This window comes from Myotis daubentonii, chromosome 10 (assembly GCF_963259705.1).
Source record: "Myotis daubentonii chromosome 10, mMyoDau2.1, whole genome shotgun sequence".
NCBI lineage: Eukaryota > Metazoa > Chordata > Mammalia > Chiroptera > Vespertilionidae > Myotis > Myotis daubentonii.
Window position 1 is genome coordinate 85,521,719 of NC_081849.1, and position 15,598 is coordinate 85,537,316.

General features: G+C 55.8%; 1 protein-coding gene and 1 long non-coding RNA gene across 2 annotated transcripts in view; both read left to right on the forward strand.

Moving 5' to 3' along the window:
- The first annotated feature begins 3,169 nt into the window (after nucleotides 1-3,169).
- LOC132211549 (uncharacterized) lies at nucleotides 3,170-6,010 on the forward strand. Its single transcript, XR_009447468.1, has 3 exons — nucleotides 3,170-3,581; nucleotides 4,072-4,213; nucleotides 4,867-6,010. It is a non-coding gene; the product is annotated as an uncharacterized LOC132211549 (long non-coding RNA).
- A 2,018-nt stretch (nucleotides 6,011-8,028) lies between these two features.
- The window catches only part of PKD1L1 (polycystin 1 like 1, transient receptor potential channel interacting), a 58,067-nt gene continuing 50,497 nt past the window's right edge, over nucleotides 8,029-15,598 (forward strand). Inside the window, exons 1-7 of the mRNA XM_059711291.1 lie at nucleotides 8,029-8,076; nucleotides 8,437-8,571; nucleotides 8,992-9,358; nucleotides 13,404-13,577; nucleotides 14,133-14,252; nucleotides 14,588-14,756; nucleotides 15,203-15,442. Coding sequence (XP_059567274.1) covers nucleotides 8,029-8,076; nucleotides 8,437-8,571; nucleotides 8,992-9,358; nucleotides 13,404-13,577; nucleotides 14,133-14,252; nucleotides 14,588-14,756; nucleotides 15,203-15,442 — 1,253 coding nt within the window. The remainder of the gene's footprint in view (nucleotides 8,077-8,436; nucleotides 8,572-8,991; nucleotides 9,359-13,403; nucleotides 13,578-14,132; nucleotides 14,253-14,587; nucleotides 14,757-15,202; nucleotides 15,443-15,598) is intronic.

Consider the following 15,598-nt stretch of genomic DNA (forward strand, 5'->3'; position numbering starts at 1 on the left):
ACAGTCCTTTAAATTCCTCACAATCATGTTATGCCGCAACAGTAAGTAATCTTGCTGCCCAATTCTTTAGAACTGTGTCCCTCGCCTGGCTCAGCTCTTGATTTATCCCCTGTATAGCCCTGGAAGTGGCATTCAGCGCTTTGACCCTGCTACAAGCTAGCCGGGTCACTTCTACATTAAGGGGCCTACCATTACTGGCACAACAAAGATGGTTAAAGCAATAGTTAGCAGGGCTCCCCAGGGGGAGGTGGTCATTGCAGTCTGGTGCCACGGCCGTGAGAAGGTCTCTTCTGGTTTGGACCCTGTTATGTTTCTGGGGCATAAAGACTGTAGTTGTGCTAAGGAACAAGGCCCCTCGGTGTTGTTGGCAGGGATATATGAGTAAACAGTCACCCCACATATCAGAAACCAGCCGGCCGGCAGCTTAGTCTGTCCATTACTATAAGGGAGGGTGAAATGATCAGAACAAGTCATACTGGAGTTATTAATACTGAAAGACAATAACTAAGACACCCAGTAAAAGACATCCCACACAGGAAGCCACTGCAGCAACTTTTAAAGAGACATCCCTGCATCCTTTCCCCAGACAGTGGGTCCCAACATATAAAAGTCCCCATATGTGACTTTCTTCCCAAAATGAATAGAGTAATTTTTACATATTAGCAATAGTTGTCCCACTAGGCAAAATGTAAAGGTCCGTCTGCATAGGTTCCTCCACAGCCAGTGTCAGTGCGGTGGGAGTGGTGAGGAGCATGTTTCAGGGTCCGTCCATTTCTCCTCCGGTTGGCCCATCGTCCTTGCTCTGCTCATTCTAACTGCCCACCACATCTTCCCCACAAGGACCTTGGCTCTGAAATCTTTCCTGGGAAAGGGGCCTAGAGTCTCTTCTGAAACTACTTCATGTTGAGGAGGAACAAAGTTTTGTTTCAGAGTCAAGAGATCTTGCTCTCTGTCAGGACGATGAGGCCCAGGCACAGAAGGAGGTGGCAATGGTGTCTAGAGGTGGTTTCCTTGAGTACAAGTAGGGCTTGTAATCTGGTGGAGACGAACTGTGTTATAAAGTTTAGTATTACTGGGCAAAAGTTAGAATAGCAAGAATTACAACAAATATTCTGGTGAAAGGAAAAAACATTTCAGTTCTAATCATTCCCTATTGAAACACATTTTCCCCCTAAAGTCACCCTCACTTTTATTAAAGAGCCAAATTAAGACCAATTTATTTACTGTATTAAGTCTAGTTACAATTTAGCTTGATTGTTTGCATGAACACAATAAAAATAACAATTGATCATACAGACTTTTAAAAAAATGCTTTGTTGGGATCTCATGATTTAGCTTTACTTAGCCCTACAAGGCAAAGAAGCTGAGCCACCTAGCGGCCATCAGGCTTGCCTGCAGTACCTGTAGACTTGGGTGAATTCCAGCGGCTGGTGCCTTAGTGGCAGAGCAAGGAAGGTCCCCTGAGTGAGAACTCTCAGCAGCTGCTGGGACGTTCCTGCAATCCTTGCCACGGGTTCTGCCTGCCGCCAGCAACTTGGCTCCCCAGAGTGGGATGTGCCCCATCGTTAACAAACCAAAAAACAAAAGACCCAAAACAACAACAGAGACACTCTGTACAATATTTACAGGCGCGCATAACCTACAAACAAGAGCGTCACACCATGCTCCTTGTCTGTCCAGCCACGGAAACCTCAGGATGCCCTGCATAGAAACAACCACTGAAGCAGAGCAATGTCTCTCGTCCCAGAGTGGGTCAGACTAAGGGCTCCAAGACCAGGCAAGGACCACGGGAGGTCTCTTGCCACCCAGCTGATCAGGCTCGCCCAGACGAGAGGCAGTAAAATACCTTCGGCGCCATGCACAGGCCTTACAAAGAAGCGCAGAGAGGCAGCAACTGCGTCTCCTGCTGTGCAAACACGCTGGATTCCTCCTCCTGTCATACAAACACGCTTGATCCAACTTAGGTCTTAGGTGAGACGGGATTGCCGAGGCTGCAGCTGGGACTCAAAACAGGACCATACCTGGCAGTGCTGCAAATAAGAGTCCAGGCCTCAGCCCCAGGAACCCCCAGTCCAGGCAGCGGGATCCCCAGTACCCACCCCAGAGGAGTCCCTCGCTTACGTCCCTTCGTGGTTGCCAGAATATGTAACCAGACAATCAATGGGTCCACGCTGTCTATCACGACTTGAGCCAATTCAGCAGAGACAGGGTTGAGTCATATGAGCGTTTATCCCAACACTGCCAGCAGCATGGGAGAGCAGCAGATCACCCACAAACATCTGCTCTGCCTCCACCATAGGCCAGCTGCTTATACTGGGCAGAAGGATGAAGATTACATGGGGAAGTAGGCAAAAGGTATGCCAAGTGGGCAGTTCACAGGTAATGCAGGCTGGAGATGTGCAAAGGCCTGCAGGTATGCAAAGGCTGGGAGTATGCAAAGGCTGGGGGTTTGCAAAGGGCTGTCTGGCTCTGGTTTCTGCAACAAGGTTGTTAATCTTCCCATGATGATAGGCAGTTCCCAGATGAGGAGGTTGGGCTGCATTTCCAGGTGAGCTCCCAGGTACCAAGTGCAACTCCCAGCAGGTTAGAATGTGCATCCTTTCATCAGAATAAAACAATCACGGGTAACAGAGCAGGATTAATATTTCTTACAATTATAGCTGGTCCCCAAATACTCTATTTCTGCCCCTATCATTACTTCTTTGTTCTCATGTCTGTTTTGTTTTGCTGTTAAGAAATTGAAAGGGAATTATCCATCCAGACTTTACACAGGCCTTTTATTGGAGCTGTGAGCCCTCCTGTACTAACAACTGCTGACATGGCGCTTCTTCCCAGGCACTGTCTCCAGCTCAGCGAGGTGTGGCCACAGGCCCTGCAGGACCCACCTGAGCACTGCTGCGCCCTGGGCTCCCCTGTCTGCCGGCCTCTGTCCCTGGGAGCCCATGGCAGCCCTTCTGCCCCCAGGCTGCTGCTGAAGGTGCGTTAACAGTGGAGGAGCCTCTTCCCCTGCATCACTCAGAGTGGCCCTTCTGTTCTTCCCTCGAGAACTAGCAGGTGCCTCCGTCCGAGGTGCCGTCCGGGGAGGACAGGCAGGCAGCGCAGCCGCTCGCTTGGGGTTTGCCCTGCGGCTCCTTTACTTGGCAGGTCCGGTGAAGGGACCTGCCCGGCCAGTGGCAGGGATGGGATCAGGACCCAGAATTCTGTCTCATGTATAGCCCTTTCCATCACTGTGGCTGAGTGGCTGGGATAATGAGTAATACATGTCAAAGTTAACACCCACCAATCATTTTAGGAACCTGGAAAGCGTCTTAGTTTCAAATCTGCTGTGGTGAAGCTGGTTTCCATGCAATTTTTACAACATCCTAAGCCAGCTGTCATTCCTCTCCGCTTGGCATGCTGTCGACTAAGTGATACCCATCTGGGGATCTCAGGAATGGCGGCCCCAGAGGTGGCAGGAGGAGCAGCAGGAGGTGATGGCTGTGCCTGCCCCCCCCCCCCCCCCCCGGTCCGGTCCGCCCCCCAGCCCTGGCTCCACTGCGTCAACCTCTACAGCACACGGTCCTGTGAGTCAGGAATGTGTGGTCAGTGTCTGGTGACTCTCCTGTCTTGAGGACATGGGACCCTCCATTTTGGATGTGTGGGATCCAGGGGTGTCGAGGGGCCATCTGTGGATGTGGGCTGGTCCTGAACCCTGCACAGCAGACACTGTGCTGGACTCGCATCACGTGGTGAGGTGACTCAGATGGCAAAGACTTCCAGAGGATTCTGTCCTGTCTTAAGACATCAGGTATTGCTACTGAATAATGTTGGTTTTGTGTGTTGTTTTTTAAAATATAATTTTATTGATTTCAGAGAGGAAGGAAGAAGGAGAAAGAGATAGAAACATCAATGATGAGAGAGAATCATTGATGGGCTGCCTCCTACAAGCCCCCTGCTGGGGGTCGAGCCTGCAACCCGGGGCATGTGCCCCGACCAGGAATTGAACCCTGACCTCCTGGTTCATAGGTCAACACTCAGCCACTGAACCACGCCAGCTGGGCTGAACAATGTTTTTATTCCCTGTGGCTTTAGGGGAAAGTACTCCCAAGAAGAGGACGAAGGATGAGAGCCGGGCTGGTGGGGGTGAGCGCGGGCTGAAGTGACACAGATGAGCCGACACTAAAACTTCTCCTGAGTGTGCACCACGCTCCCTGCACTAATGCACTGGGACGAGGTGAGGGCAGCGGTGGTCACGGCGACTTCCTGTCCCTGACGCGTCTGAGGGAAATCAGGATGGTCACTAGACCCTGTAGTGCTGAGAGTGGTTGGTGCTGGGACGGTCCCTGTCCCTCAGGTGGCATCGCCACAGGTGTCTTTGCAGAGAGAGGGGGAGGGGCATGGAGGGAGCAGGTGGGGCGGAAGTCATCCCTTCACTCCCAGGGACCAAAGGACCAGGCGCCCTTGGGGACGACTGTCAGGGCATTTGAACACAGAGCGATGGACGATGGACGTTTCATTTTCTTCTGCAGCCAGTGGGGAGGGGGGAGGGTGTGGAGGACCCGGTGCCATGTGCTCATTCACAGCTATGAGTGCACCAGACAGAGGGCCACTCAGAGTCCCGGGGCAGCAGGTTTGTGCGTCCTCTACCTCGGACACTGGCTCTAGGTGTCCTGTGATGGACACAGCACCAGCCGTGTCACCAGCTGTGTCACAGTCACCCCAGGGGAGAGCAGGTTGACTTTAGTGCAGCTGTGTGAGCCCCATGGAGGGAGGACGCATAACAGCCTCAGGACACTTTGATCTGAGGGAAGCAGCCCTGCGGGTGGGGGTGGTGGTGGGGGTGAGGAGTGTTTCTGAGGGGACTCACAGTTGGCTGATTGTCCACAGGTGCTGGCCAGGGGGAGGGTCAAGCCTTTAAGAGCCCTGCCCTCACGCCTTCGCCTGGGCTGTGACGGGGAGGCGGGAGCCATGGAGCTGGGGAGGAGGCTGCTGGTCCCAGCCCTGGCGCTGCTCTGCTTCCTGCCGCCCGGGCCTGGGAGCTGTGCAGAGGAAGGTACGTGGACTCTCACCAGGATCTAGCCATTGCCTCTTGTTTTTGCCTGAGTCCAAGTGGTGACCAAACTGTGCCTGGGCACTGCGCTGCTCCGCGTGCTGGCTGGGGAGGGCTGGGTGCCGGGGAGGGCCGGGTGCCAGGAAGGGCTCTTATCCCTCTTAGGTAGCAATTTTCCTCTTGATTAGTGCCTCTTAAGCACTGTGTCCTATGGAGTCAGGAGGAGCAGAACTGAACACTGGGCATTAAACCTGAAATACAGAATTTGTGGTTAAAAAATCCAAATAGGCTTTTGTTCATCAAGTTAGTGGAGACAGAGGACAGTGGGTAGCCAGGCGCATGCTTTGCTTCCCGAGGCTCCAGGCTCCTGCCAGCGGGGCTTCTGCCCTGCATGGTCCCCCCCCCCCACCCCCTTAATCCAGGCCTCAGGGACTCCCGCCCCTCAAGTCCTGGTGAGTCTGATCCTTCCTAAGGAGGAGCTTGGGTGGGGATCTCCTAAAAGGAGCCCTTCTCAAAGCCATTTAACGAATTGCACCAGGAATGTTTGTCCTGGAAGTCGCCTCGGAAACAAGGTGACACTGTCCAGCTTCAGGGCAGCTCCTGGTCCTACTGTGCTGATGACCGCGGGGTCAGACCCCAGCCCCACCCACCCAGTGCCGGCCACCAGGACACTCCAGGGTGATAGTCATTCTGTGTCCGGACACTGAGCCCTGGACATGTGGCCAATGTGATGGAGAAACTAACCTTAACCCCTTAACCTTATTGTGTTTTAATATATTTTTATTGATTTCAGAGAGGAAGGGAGAGGGAGAGAGAGAGAAACATCAGTGATGAGAGAATCATTGATGGTCTGCCTCCTGCACACGGGGATGGAGCCTGTAACCTGGCCATGAGCCCTGACTGGGAATCATACTGTGACCTCCTGGTTCATAGGTTGATGCTTAGCCACTGAGCCACACCAGCGGGGCTTAACCTTATTTATTTTGAATCCAGCTCAGGCAGCTCTGTGGCTGTGGCCAGCATGTGGGCTGGACACACAGGGACAGTTCTCCCTCAGTCGTGGCACCTCTGCTCCTTGTCATCTCGGGTTACGTGTGTGGCCTTGCACACTTCACTCCTGGGGCGTGTAGAGTATGTCCGGACCCCCCGGGAGGAAAAGGCAGAGCAGGGTGCCATCCTCTGGTCCCTCTGACCTGTGGGGTGGGGGCAGCTCAGTGGGCAGGTACTCGGTACCTGGGAGCGCAGCCCATCCTCCTCATCTGGGAGCTGCCTGTTATCATGGAGAGATTAACAACCTTGTTGCAGAAACCAGAGCTGACAGCCCTTTGCAAACCCCCAGCCTGCATTACCCGTGAACTGCCCATGTGGCATACCTTTTGCCTACTTCCCCATGTAATCTTCAGACTGTGTAATGCCCTCCTCCAGGTCAGAGGACACTGCAGGCTTCAGAGGGGACTCTGTCTGCAGTGGTCCTTCCTGTGGGCACAGGACATGGACAGGAAGGCACACACTTCCTGAAGGGGCTGGGGTTTTCCCCCAACAGACACAGCGGGAAGGAGCCAGGGGGCGGGGGCTGTGAGGAGCCAGTCAGCCCAGCACAGACCTTGAGCTCTGCAGGGGCCCGTGCTCTGTTGGCCACTAGCCTGTCAGAGTTCTGGGGACAGCAAGTCCTGGGAACAGTTCACAGAAACGTGCCTGGGCCCGGAACCCACAGGTTCTCAGCCGCCCTCCCTGGACCCTCCCGAGTACCCCCACCCCCACCCCATCCTGGGAGCCATTCTGAGCCACAAAACACCCTGTCTTCTTGGTCCTTTCTTCCCCGGGTAAATACTAATCCACACACAGTCCTGGGGCAGAGAGAGTGATTGGTGCGACACCCAGTGAAACTAAGAGCTGGGGGTGGGGCGGGGGCAGCGAGGATGCCCGTAGCCGTCCCCCGAGTCCTTGTCCCCAGTTATCGGACCTCCTTGGAATCCTGCAGTGCCCAGAGACATGGCTTGTCTTGGGCAGACACGCAACCCCTGTGTAAAGCGCACTTGGTAAGCGGAGCTCTGAGAGGGCGGGAGCGTGCATCTCTGATCAGGAGGCTGTTGGGCGTCCTGTAGCCCGTGGTGTGGCGCGTGTCCTGACGCCGGGAGCTGCTCCCGTTCACCGTCTCCTAGGGGATTTTGGACGAAGCCGGCCGGCCGGCCACCGCAGCTGTGACCAACCCACCCCAGGGAAGACCTCAGTCCCCACGGCCCAGGAGCCGGCCCCGGGAGGTTCTGGCGACCAGGAGAGGTGAGCTGCCTGTTCCCAGGGGACTTGTAGGCTGTGTTTCCAAGTATGAATTCAGTATTTTTTCAAAAGGAACATTCCACCTTCATGTCAATGGAGGGAAAAAGGGATTTTTGCAGGAGTTGCTGGGATTAAAGGACCATACACAGACTGAGCTTCTACCCAGCTGTTGTTTTAGGTGCCATGGTGACGAGGAGACCCCGGTCTGAGCCTCCTTGCCTGGCCTGTGCTGTAGCAAAGACTAATCCAGACACTGACAGCTCACCCCACATGGGCCACCGTGTCCCCTTTGCTGCCACAAGGGTGTGAGCGCTACAGTGGCCTTGTGGTGTTCATGAACTCAGGCGGTCACTGCTGCAGCAGCGGCACCTGGAGGGCTGTCGCGTTTATTGGGCCCTGGGCTGGCTCTGGTGGGGAGGTGGCGGCTCCTGAGTCTCGGGGCAGGGTCCCCGCTGACACCTGAGGGCACAGGGGTGGGGCCTGGGGGTGAGCTCTGCATGTGGAGTCCCTGCGGAGAGGGAGCGTCGCCTGAGGCTCCAGGGGTCCTTGAGGGCTGCTGAGCTCTGAGCTGTGCCCTTCACTCTCCCAGCAGCAGCCGAGGGCAGCACCGGGGAGGGAGACTGACAGGCTCCCTCTCCCTCCTGTTCAGAGGCCCCCGGGGACCTTCGGTGGGAATCGCAGGCTGCTGGAGCCGTGGTGGCCCGGGTCACCACCACCGCCCGATGTGCGCTGTTGGGGAATTGGACGGTGCCTTCTGTGAGCTGGTCCAGGTGGGTGTCTGGGGCGCAGGTGACCCTCGGGCCTGTTGGGACCCGTATTTTGAAGTTCTGGTCCTTTGGACACTGCTGTCGACTTGGGTTTACAGCTGATGTAAAAGTGCTCACTTCCACCCTCCTGGCCGGGCGCAGCGTGGACATCTGATGTCACTGTGCCCAGTTCTGCTGACCGAGCCTCGGGGTGGCCGCAGGCTCAGGAGCGCTCCTGGCTGCCCCGGAGGGTAGGAACGCCTGCCTCTTCCTGGACGGCACCAGCGCCGGAGCCACTGAGCTCGGGAGCCCTGCTGGCTGCTGGCTGAGGACGCACCAGCACAGACCCCACCTGACCCTCACCGGTGTCACCCTGAATTCCAGTGCGCCTGTCCCGCGGGGCCCTGCAGCCTGAAGGTGGAGGTCCCCTCCTGTGCTGTGGGGCTACTGCGCTCTGCAGAGGACCTGGCCCCCGAGCTGCTTCCCAGGACAGATGTCACCACGGGGGTCCCCATCCAGGTGGCAGCATCTGCTCAGACCAGCATCCCGACTTCACAGCCTGCCGTCTGGCCCAGAAGGTAGGGTGAGAGGGGCGTGGAGGCCAGTGTCCCTTCTAGGGGGCTCTCTGCCTTCATGGGGAATGCCCAGTGAGCCATGATCTTGCGTCTGCCTTATTCATGTCAGGGGCAGTGGCAGCCCTGGCCGCTGCTTCAAGGCACAGGCTCAGGACCACGCAGGTGGCGCTGTTTCCTACTGGTGCCCCTGAGGCCCTAGCACTGTTTACCTGGCCTTGAAAGTGTCCTCTTGCTGCTGGGAGGCTCTGTCCTAGTTCATGCTGCGCTGGGACCCCACTTTGAGAACAGTGACCGTGAGCCCGCGATCAGGCCCCACAGACCTTGCTGGCGGCTGCTCCCTGCTGCGTCCTGTTCCTCCCGATAGTGTGTCACTGTCCTGAGATCTGAGGTTGTGCCCTCTCCCCACAGCCCCCACGGCCTTCCTCCCGGCCCTCCCTGCACCATCAGCCTCTCCACGCTCCGGCCTGGGAACCAGCAGCTCTGGCCCTACGCTCAGTGTCCCGCTGCTGCCTTCCCAGCCCTGGGCCCTGAGGACGCTGCGGATCCTGTCGCCCCTCGCTTCCCAGAAGCTGATGCTCAGGCACTTCCGAGTCTGCGGTTCCGGGTTCAAATCACTCCTGAAGCTGATAGGTGTCTGGTGATGGACTTCGGGGATGGTTCTGGGGTTCAGATGAGGACCCACCGTGCTACTGGGGACGTGGCTGTCACCACCTTCCACCGGTACAGGAGAGGTATGTGCTCAGGAGCAAGGGGGCGGGGCATGATGAGGACAGGGAGGCCCAAAGAATGGTGCTGGGACACTGACCAATGGGACACTGGGCCTCCTCCACCTCTCCTCACTCCTCGACCTCTTCTCCCTCCTCTTCCTCTCCACCCTCCTCCTCTCCTCCCTCCTCCTCCTCTCCACCCCCCTCCTCTCCTCCTTCGTCCTCTCTTCCCTCCTCCTCCTCTCCACCCCCCCTCCTCTCCTCCTTCGTCCTCTCCTCCCTCTTCCTTCTCTCCACCCCTCTCCTCCTCTCCTCCCCCCTCCTCATCTCCTCCTTCATCCTCTCCTCCCTCCTCCTCCTCTCCACCCTCCTCCTCCTCCTCTCCACCCCCCTCCTCCTCTCCTCCTTCGTCCTCTCCTCCCTCCTCCTCCTCTCCACCCCCCTCCTCCTCTCCTCCCTCCTCCTCTCCTCCCTCCTCCTCCTCTCCACCCCCCTCCTCCTCTCCTCCTTCATCCTCTCCTCCCTCCACCTCCTCTCCACCCCCTCCTCCTCTCCTCCTTCGTCCTCTCCTCCCTCTTCCTTCTCTCCACCCCTCTCCTCCTCTCCTCCCCCCTCCTCATCTCCTCCTTCATCCTCTCCTCCCTCCTCCTCCTCTCCACCCTCCTCCTCCTCCTCTCCACCCCCCTCCTCCTCTCCTCCTTCGTCCTCTCCTCCCTCCTCCTCCTCTCCACCCCCCTCCTCCTCCCCTCCTTCATCCTCTCCTCCCTCCTCCTCCTCTCCACCTCCCTCCTCCTCTCCTCCTTCGTCCTCTCCTCCCTCCTCCTCCTCTCCACCCCCCTCCTCCTCTCCTTCGTCCTCTCCTCCCTCCTCCTCCTCTCCACCCCCCTCCTCCTCTCCTCCTTCGTCCTCTCCTCCCTCCTCCTCCTCTCCACCCCCCTCCTCCTCTCCTCCCTCCTCCTCTCCTCCCGCCCAAAAAGCTCCTCTCGCTCAAAAAGAGGCACCCTCCTTCTCCTTCCTCCTCCTCCTTCCTTCCCTCCCTCCTCCACCAGCGGTGCTCCCCCTTGCTCCCTCGCCTCTGGGGAGGAGGGAGGGAGGAAAAGAGGCAGCACCTCCTTCCCTCCTCTCTCTCTCTCTCTCTCTCTCTCTCTCTCTCTCTCTCTCTCTCTCTCTCTCTCTCTAGTCCTGGGCTGCATTCCAACCTCAGGCCCTTCAATCCCCGGGCCAATGCTGTATCCATTAAGCCAAACCAATCTACACTCCTCTCCTCTCTTTTTTTTTAGGGCCTAAAGTAGAGAGTTTCAATCACCTTCTTCTTTCTGTAGATTCAACTAAGACCACTTGTTGAGGTTGAAGCACTCACGTTTGCCTCTTGTTGATCAATGAGAGAGAAAGAATTCTACAGGACCCCTGTAGTTCCATTGTGAAATCCCTACATGAGGAGAGAGAAAAGGAGAATATGTCATTTCTTTCCATGTCTCTAATCTTCAGAAATATTCCCCCGAGAAAATTGGGGAGAAGAGACAGGGAATTAGGTTATGTGTGCCTAGCTCCTGAGAAGCCTTCTCAGACTCTGAAAGAATCACAGGAGAGCTCCCTGTGGACTAAAAGGCACCTGGTCGGCCTCGGTCTTGAAGAAAGTCTTGGCTTAACAGTCCTTTTCCAGAGAGCGGGTTGCCTCACTTAGTGAAGAAGTTGCACCATGGGTATGTTTTCCATCCCATTCCTCTGACCTCATCCTCTTAGATTTCTTCTCCGCACAGCCCATTGAACAGTCGTATCTCAGACTCAGGCTCAAAAACCTCTCGGATGAGTTGTCACACCTGTAGACTACTCTCACCTCACCCTAGCATAACTATGTGTACATGTTTATCTAGATAAAAAGATGGTGAGAACATCAAGAGAGCATATTGGGAGAGCTATGGGTATATTGACTACTTATTATCTCATCCTAATCTCTAGCTTATTATTGCAGTTCTTCCAGAGCAGTCCACAGAAGACCCCGGAGGCTTGAAATAGTGTACAAATTGGGGAATTAGGATGTGTTCCAACCATAAAGTGAAAGAGAGGATGGAAGGAGATGAGGTTGGAGAAAGGGGTCCCAGGCTGTCCTCACGTGGAAGTCATGACAAAGCCTCTCTTTCCCACACTCCATCTTCACTCTCTTTCTCCCTTTCACCCAGTTCATCTATTTGCTTTAAAACAACCCCTCCATTGAAAATGGAGAACAATTCAGGCCTTAGTCAGGATTTTCACCTTTATCCTGAGAACAGTAGGAAACCGTTTGGCAGACTTAATTAAATGAGTGGCCAGAGCAGGTTTTCTTTTTCAGTTGATTCTCGTTGCTGCATTGAGAATGGTCTGAGAAGGAATGGGCAAGAAAGATTTGGACAGAGCAGTCAGGTGGTGATAGGTAAGAGAGATCATGGCGAACTGAAGTGGTGGGAGCAATAAGATAGAAGGAGGATTGGACAGGTGTGCCAAGTATTTCCAAGGTAGAATTGATAGGTCTTGCTGATGGGTTGAATGATCTTTTACCCTCTCTGCATCCACCCCCTTGGGCATTTAACTTTGAAGTGTCCTCAGCCTCTGTCTCTGGACTTGACCATGTGCCTGGCTTTGGGTAATAGAATGAGGCAGAAGTGCAAGTATGGTGCTTCTAAGTCTACAACTCGAGAGGCCTTGCTCTTCTTGTGCTTCTGTCATCTCCATGAGGACATTCCTGAGGTAGCTACTGGCATGGAACAGGTATGTGGCAGAGGCTTGAAGTGCCCAGTCAGCCCAGTTGAGACTCGTCTAGGCCAGTGGTCGGCAAACTCATTAGTCAACAGAGCCAAATATCAACAGTACGATTGAAATTTCTTTTGAGAGCCAAATTTTTTAAACTATGTAGCTACGTACACTGTTATTAACTTAATTAGGGTACTTCTAAGGCTTAGGAAGAGCCACACTCAAGGGGCCAAAGAGCCACGTGTGGCTTGCGAGCCCCAGTTTGCTGACCACAGACCTAACATGTTAAAGCTGGGAGTCAGATGAGCAAGTGAAAACCCACAGGTGGGGTTGGGATTAGGGCAGTGATGGCGAACCTTTTGAGCTCGGCGTGTCAGCATTTTGAAAAACCCTAACTTAACTCTGGTGCCGTGTCACATATAGAAATTTTTTGATATTTGCAACCATAGTAAAACAAAGACTTATATTTTTGATATTTATTTTATATATTTAAATGCCATTTAACAGAAAAATCAACCAAAAAAATGAGTTCGCGTGTCACCTCTGACACGCGTATCATAGGTTCGCCATCACTGGATTAGGGAGTTGCTGACGGTCATTACCTGCCGCCGTGCTACAACCGCCCGCAGCCCGGAGCTCCTCCTCTCAGGCGGTTTCCATCAGAGGCTGCTCCTGGCGGTGGGCTGGCTGTCACCAGGGCGATGGGGACGTCAGTCAGGGGTCTCGTGTGACTCAGCGGGCTAGCCAACTTCTTCACACGAACACAGCTGAGGAGAGCCATCCATGCGCAGGTGCCTGCCCAGTCTGGCACCAGTTCACGGGGTGGAGATGGCCAGCCTGAGCGGGGCGGCCTGCAGGGTCACGGGGTCGTGTCATCCGGTGTGAAGCCAGGAAGCACGGGGCCACTCTATAGCCTGCCGTGATGTCCTTACAGTCCATTTCCACTGGACAGTTTCTGAAGTGTCTTCTTGCCCAGCTGTGGGAGGGCAACATCTATTTTCATTCTTGCGACTTTTCCACACAGAATTAGCTACGTAATCCTCAGGGCCCAAGGCAAAATGAAGATGCCACCCCCTTGTTAATAACCTTACTAAGAGTGTGAGACAGCAGAGTGTTAAGCCACGTGCTGCGCCCTGCGGAGTCGGGGGCTGAGCCACAGCAGGGGAGCGAGCCCACGAGTCGGCCCTGTTCCCACAGGAGAAAGGAACAGCGGGGCCTCTGTGTGTCATGTCATTTCACACGCTGGTCCCCCCGCCCCTGCCCCCCAACCTGGCCAAGCCACAGTGTTAGCTGCCGTGCGTGCTTGTCACACTCCCCAAGCACCACCTTCTTCTCTGTGCAGAAGGTGTCTACGCGCTCCAGACGGTCCTTTACAGCGAGTCTCACGGAGCTGAGGTGCGACTTGGACCTTACTACGTGGAACTGGGCCCCGAGGCCACATCTGTGTTCCTGAATGCCAGCAGTGGCCTCAGGGGCCCCATGTGTGCCTTCGGGCGCTCCCCCACGGATCTGAGAAGTAAGCCGTGCACCTGGGCGCTGGGCACCCGGCCCCATGCTCTGGGCGTCCACATCCTCACAAGTCCCCATGCAACACAGAAGCAAACCATTTCAAAGGCACTGACACAGCATCCAGGCAGAGAAAACACTTAACTTTTTAAAATATATATATATTTTTATTGATTTCAGAGAGAAAGGGAGAGGAAAAGAGAGATAGAAACATCAATGATGAGAGAGAATCATTGACTGGCTGCCTCCTGCATGCCCCACACTGGGGATCGAGCCCACAACCCAGGCATGTGTCCTGACCGGAAATCGAACTGTAACCTCCTGGTTCATAGGTCGATGCTTAACCACTGAGCAACACCAGCCGGGCAACACTTAACATTTTACTGAGAGAAATTTTGTGACAAAGTACATGTTTCCCAGGCCTGTCTGTTTCCAAAACACAAACTTTGAATTTTGAATGTATTGGAATTGAAGGAGAGAAGATGGAGGAATGGGAACTATGGGCATGTGTGACCAAGGAAGCAGCTCTGAGACGGTCTCCCTCTGCCTTTCGCTTTCCTTCCAGGCACCACCGTTTCCCACCATTTTCCACCCACTTCCTCCTGTAACGTGTCCTTCGCCTTGCAGACCCACGTGGGGGGCAGGCGGGCCTGGTCCAGCATGGCCGTGCGATATCGGATGCAGCGTACGTGTCTATTCTGACTCCAGGTCTAATGAACCCTTTGCAGTCAGTTGAGGTGAAGGCCATGGCAGCACCAGGTCTGTGGTTCGCTCTGCCCTGGCCCCGCTCGCCATGAACCGCAGACCCGGAGGCATGAGCAGGTGGGCGGTTCCATGCAGAGTCAGCAGAGGGGCCGGGGCCCCTGATGAGCTCGGGCCCAGTGCCCCCAGGTGCCCACCACTGCTCCGTGTACAGTCAGGCGTCCAGATGCCCGTGGCCACGCAGGAAAGTGGGGACGCGACTTCCCTGGCAGATCCCAGCCCTCCCGCTGAGGTACCCCCTTACCCCCTCTGTCACAGCCGTCTCTGTCTACACCAATGGAACTGTGTTTGCCACTGACACCGACATCACTTTTGTGGCCGTTACCAAGGAAACCACTCCCCTGGAGTTCACGTGGTTCTTCGGAGCAGACCTGCCCGTGAGGACCAGGCGCAGTAGCATCCAGAGAAGGCTCGGTGTCCCCCAGTGGTGCGTAGCAGTCCTCACCACGGGCAGCTGTGGCAGGCGCAGCGCAGCCTGCAGATGCCAAGCTGGCGCTGACAGGAGGTCGTGTCACCCTCACACGAGTGCTGCCCGTGGTTTGGTCACACACGTAGATCTGAAGGCCGCAGCAGAGGGTGGGGCCTTGAAACCAGGCAGTCCGGGCGCAGATGCCGTTCCGCCCCATGCGGCCTAAGCGTGTTCCTCCTGTAAGGATGGCGGCAGTCTCTCCATGGCCGTGACTGGTGCCTCCACGATCAAGAGGGAGGCCAAGGTGTCACCCCTCTGCCCAGTGAGGCGCAACCACCGGGCGCTCCCATCATTCCTGAAGATGACCGCGAGCTCCCGCCTTTCTTGGGAGACGGTGGAGTTTCTCTCAGAGTCTGTCTCTGACCTGGCGCTGGTCACCGCCTGACCCTCCTGTCCCCCCACAGGTACCACGTGGTGGTGCAGGCTTCCAATGGAATGGGCAGTGTGGCCTCGGAGCCCCGCCGTGTCCAGGTGCAGAGGAGAGTGGTGGCCAGCGGACTCGTGGCCGCGGACTCGGCTCTGGTGAACACTCCCGTGACCTTCCAGTGCAGAGTCAGCTTCGGCACCGACGTGGCTTACCGCTGGGACTTTGGGGACGGCACTGGTGGCCTGGGGAATAGCTCTGCCAGCCACGTCTACAGCAGGTGAGCGCACTGTCAGCAGGACCCGCGTTCTCATGCTCCGGGACCTCCATGCGCGACCCCTGCAGTCCTGAGTGCCTGCCCACGGGCATCATTTGCAGAACAAACATGTGTTTCCTCAGAAAGCCCCACCTCTTGGCCAGCAACGACCTGCCACAC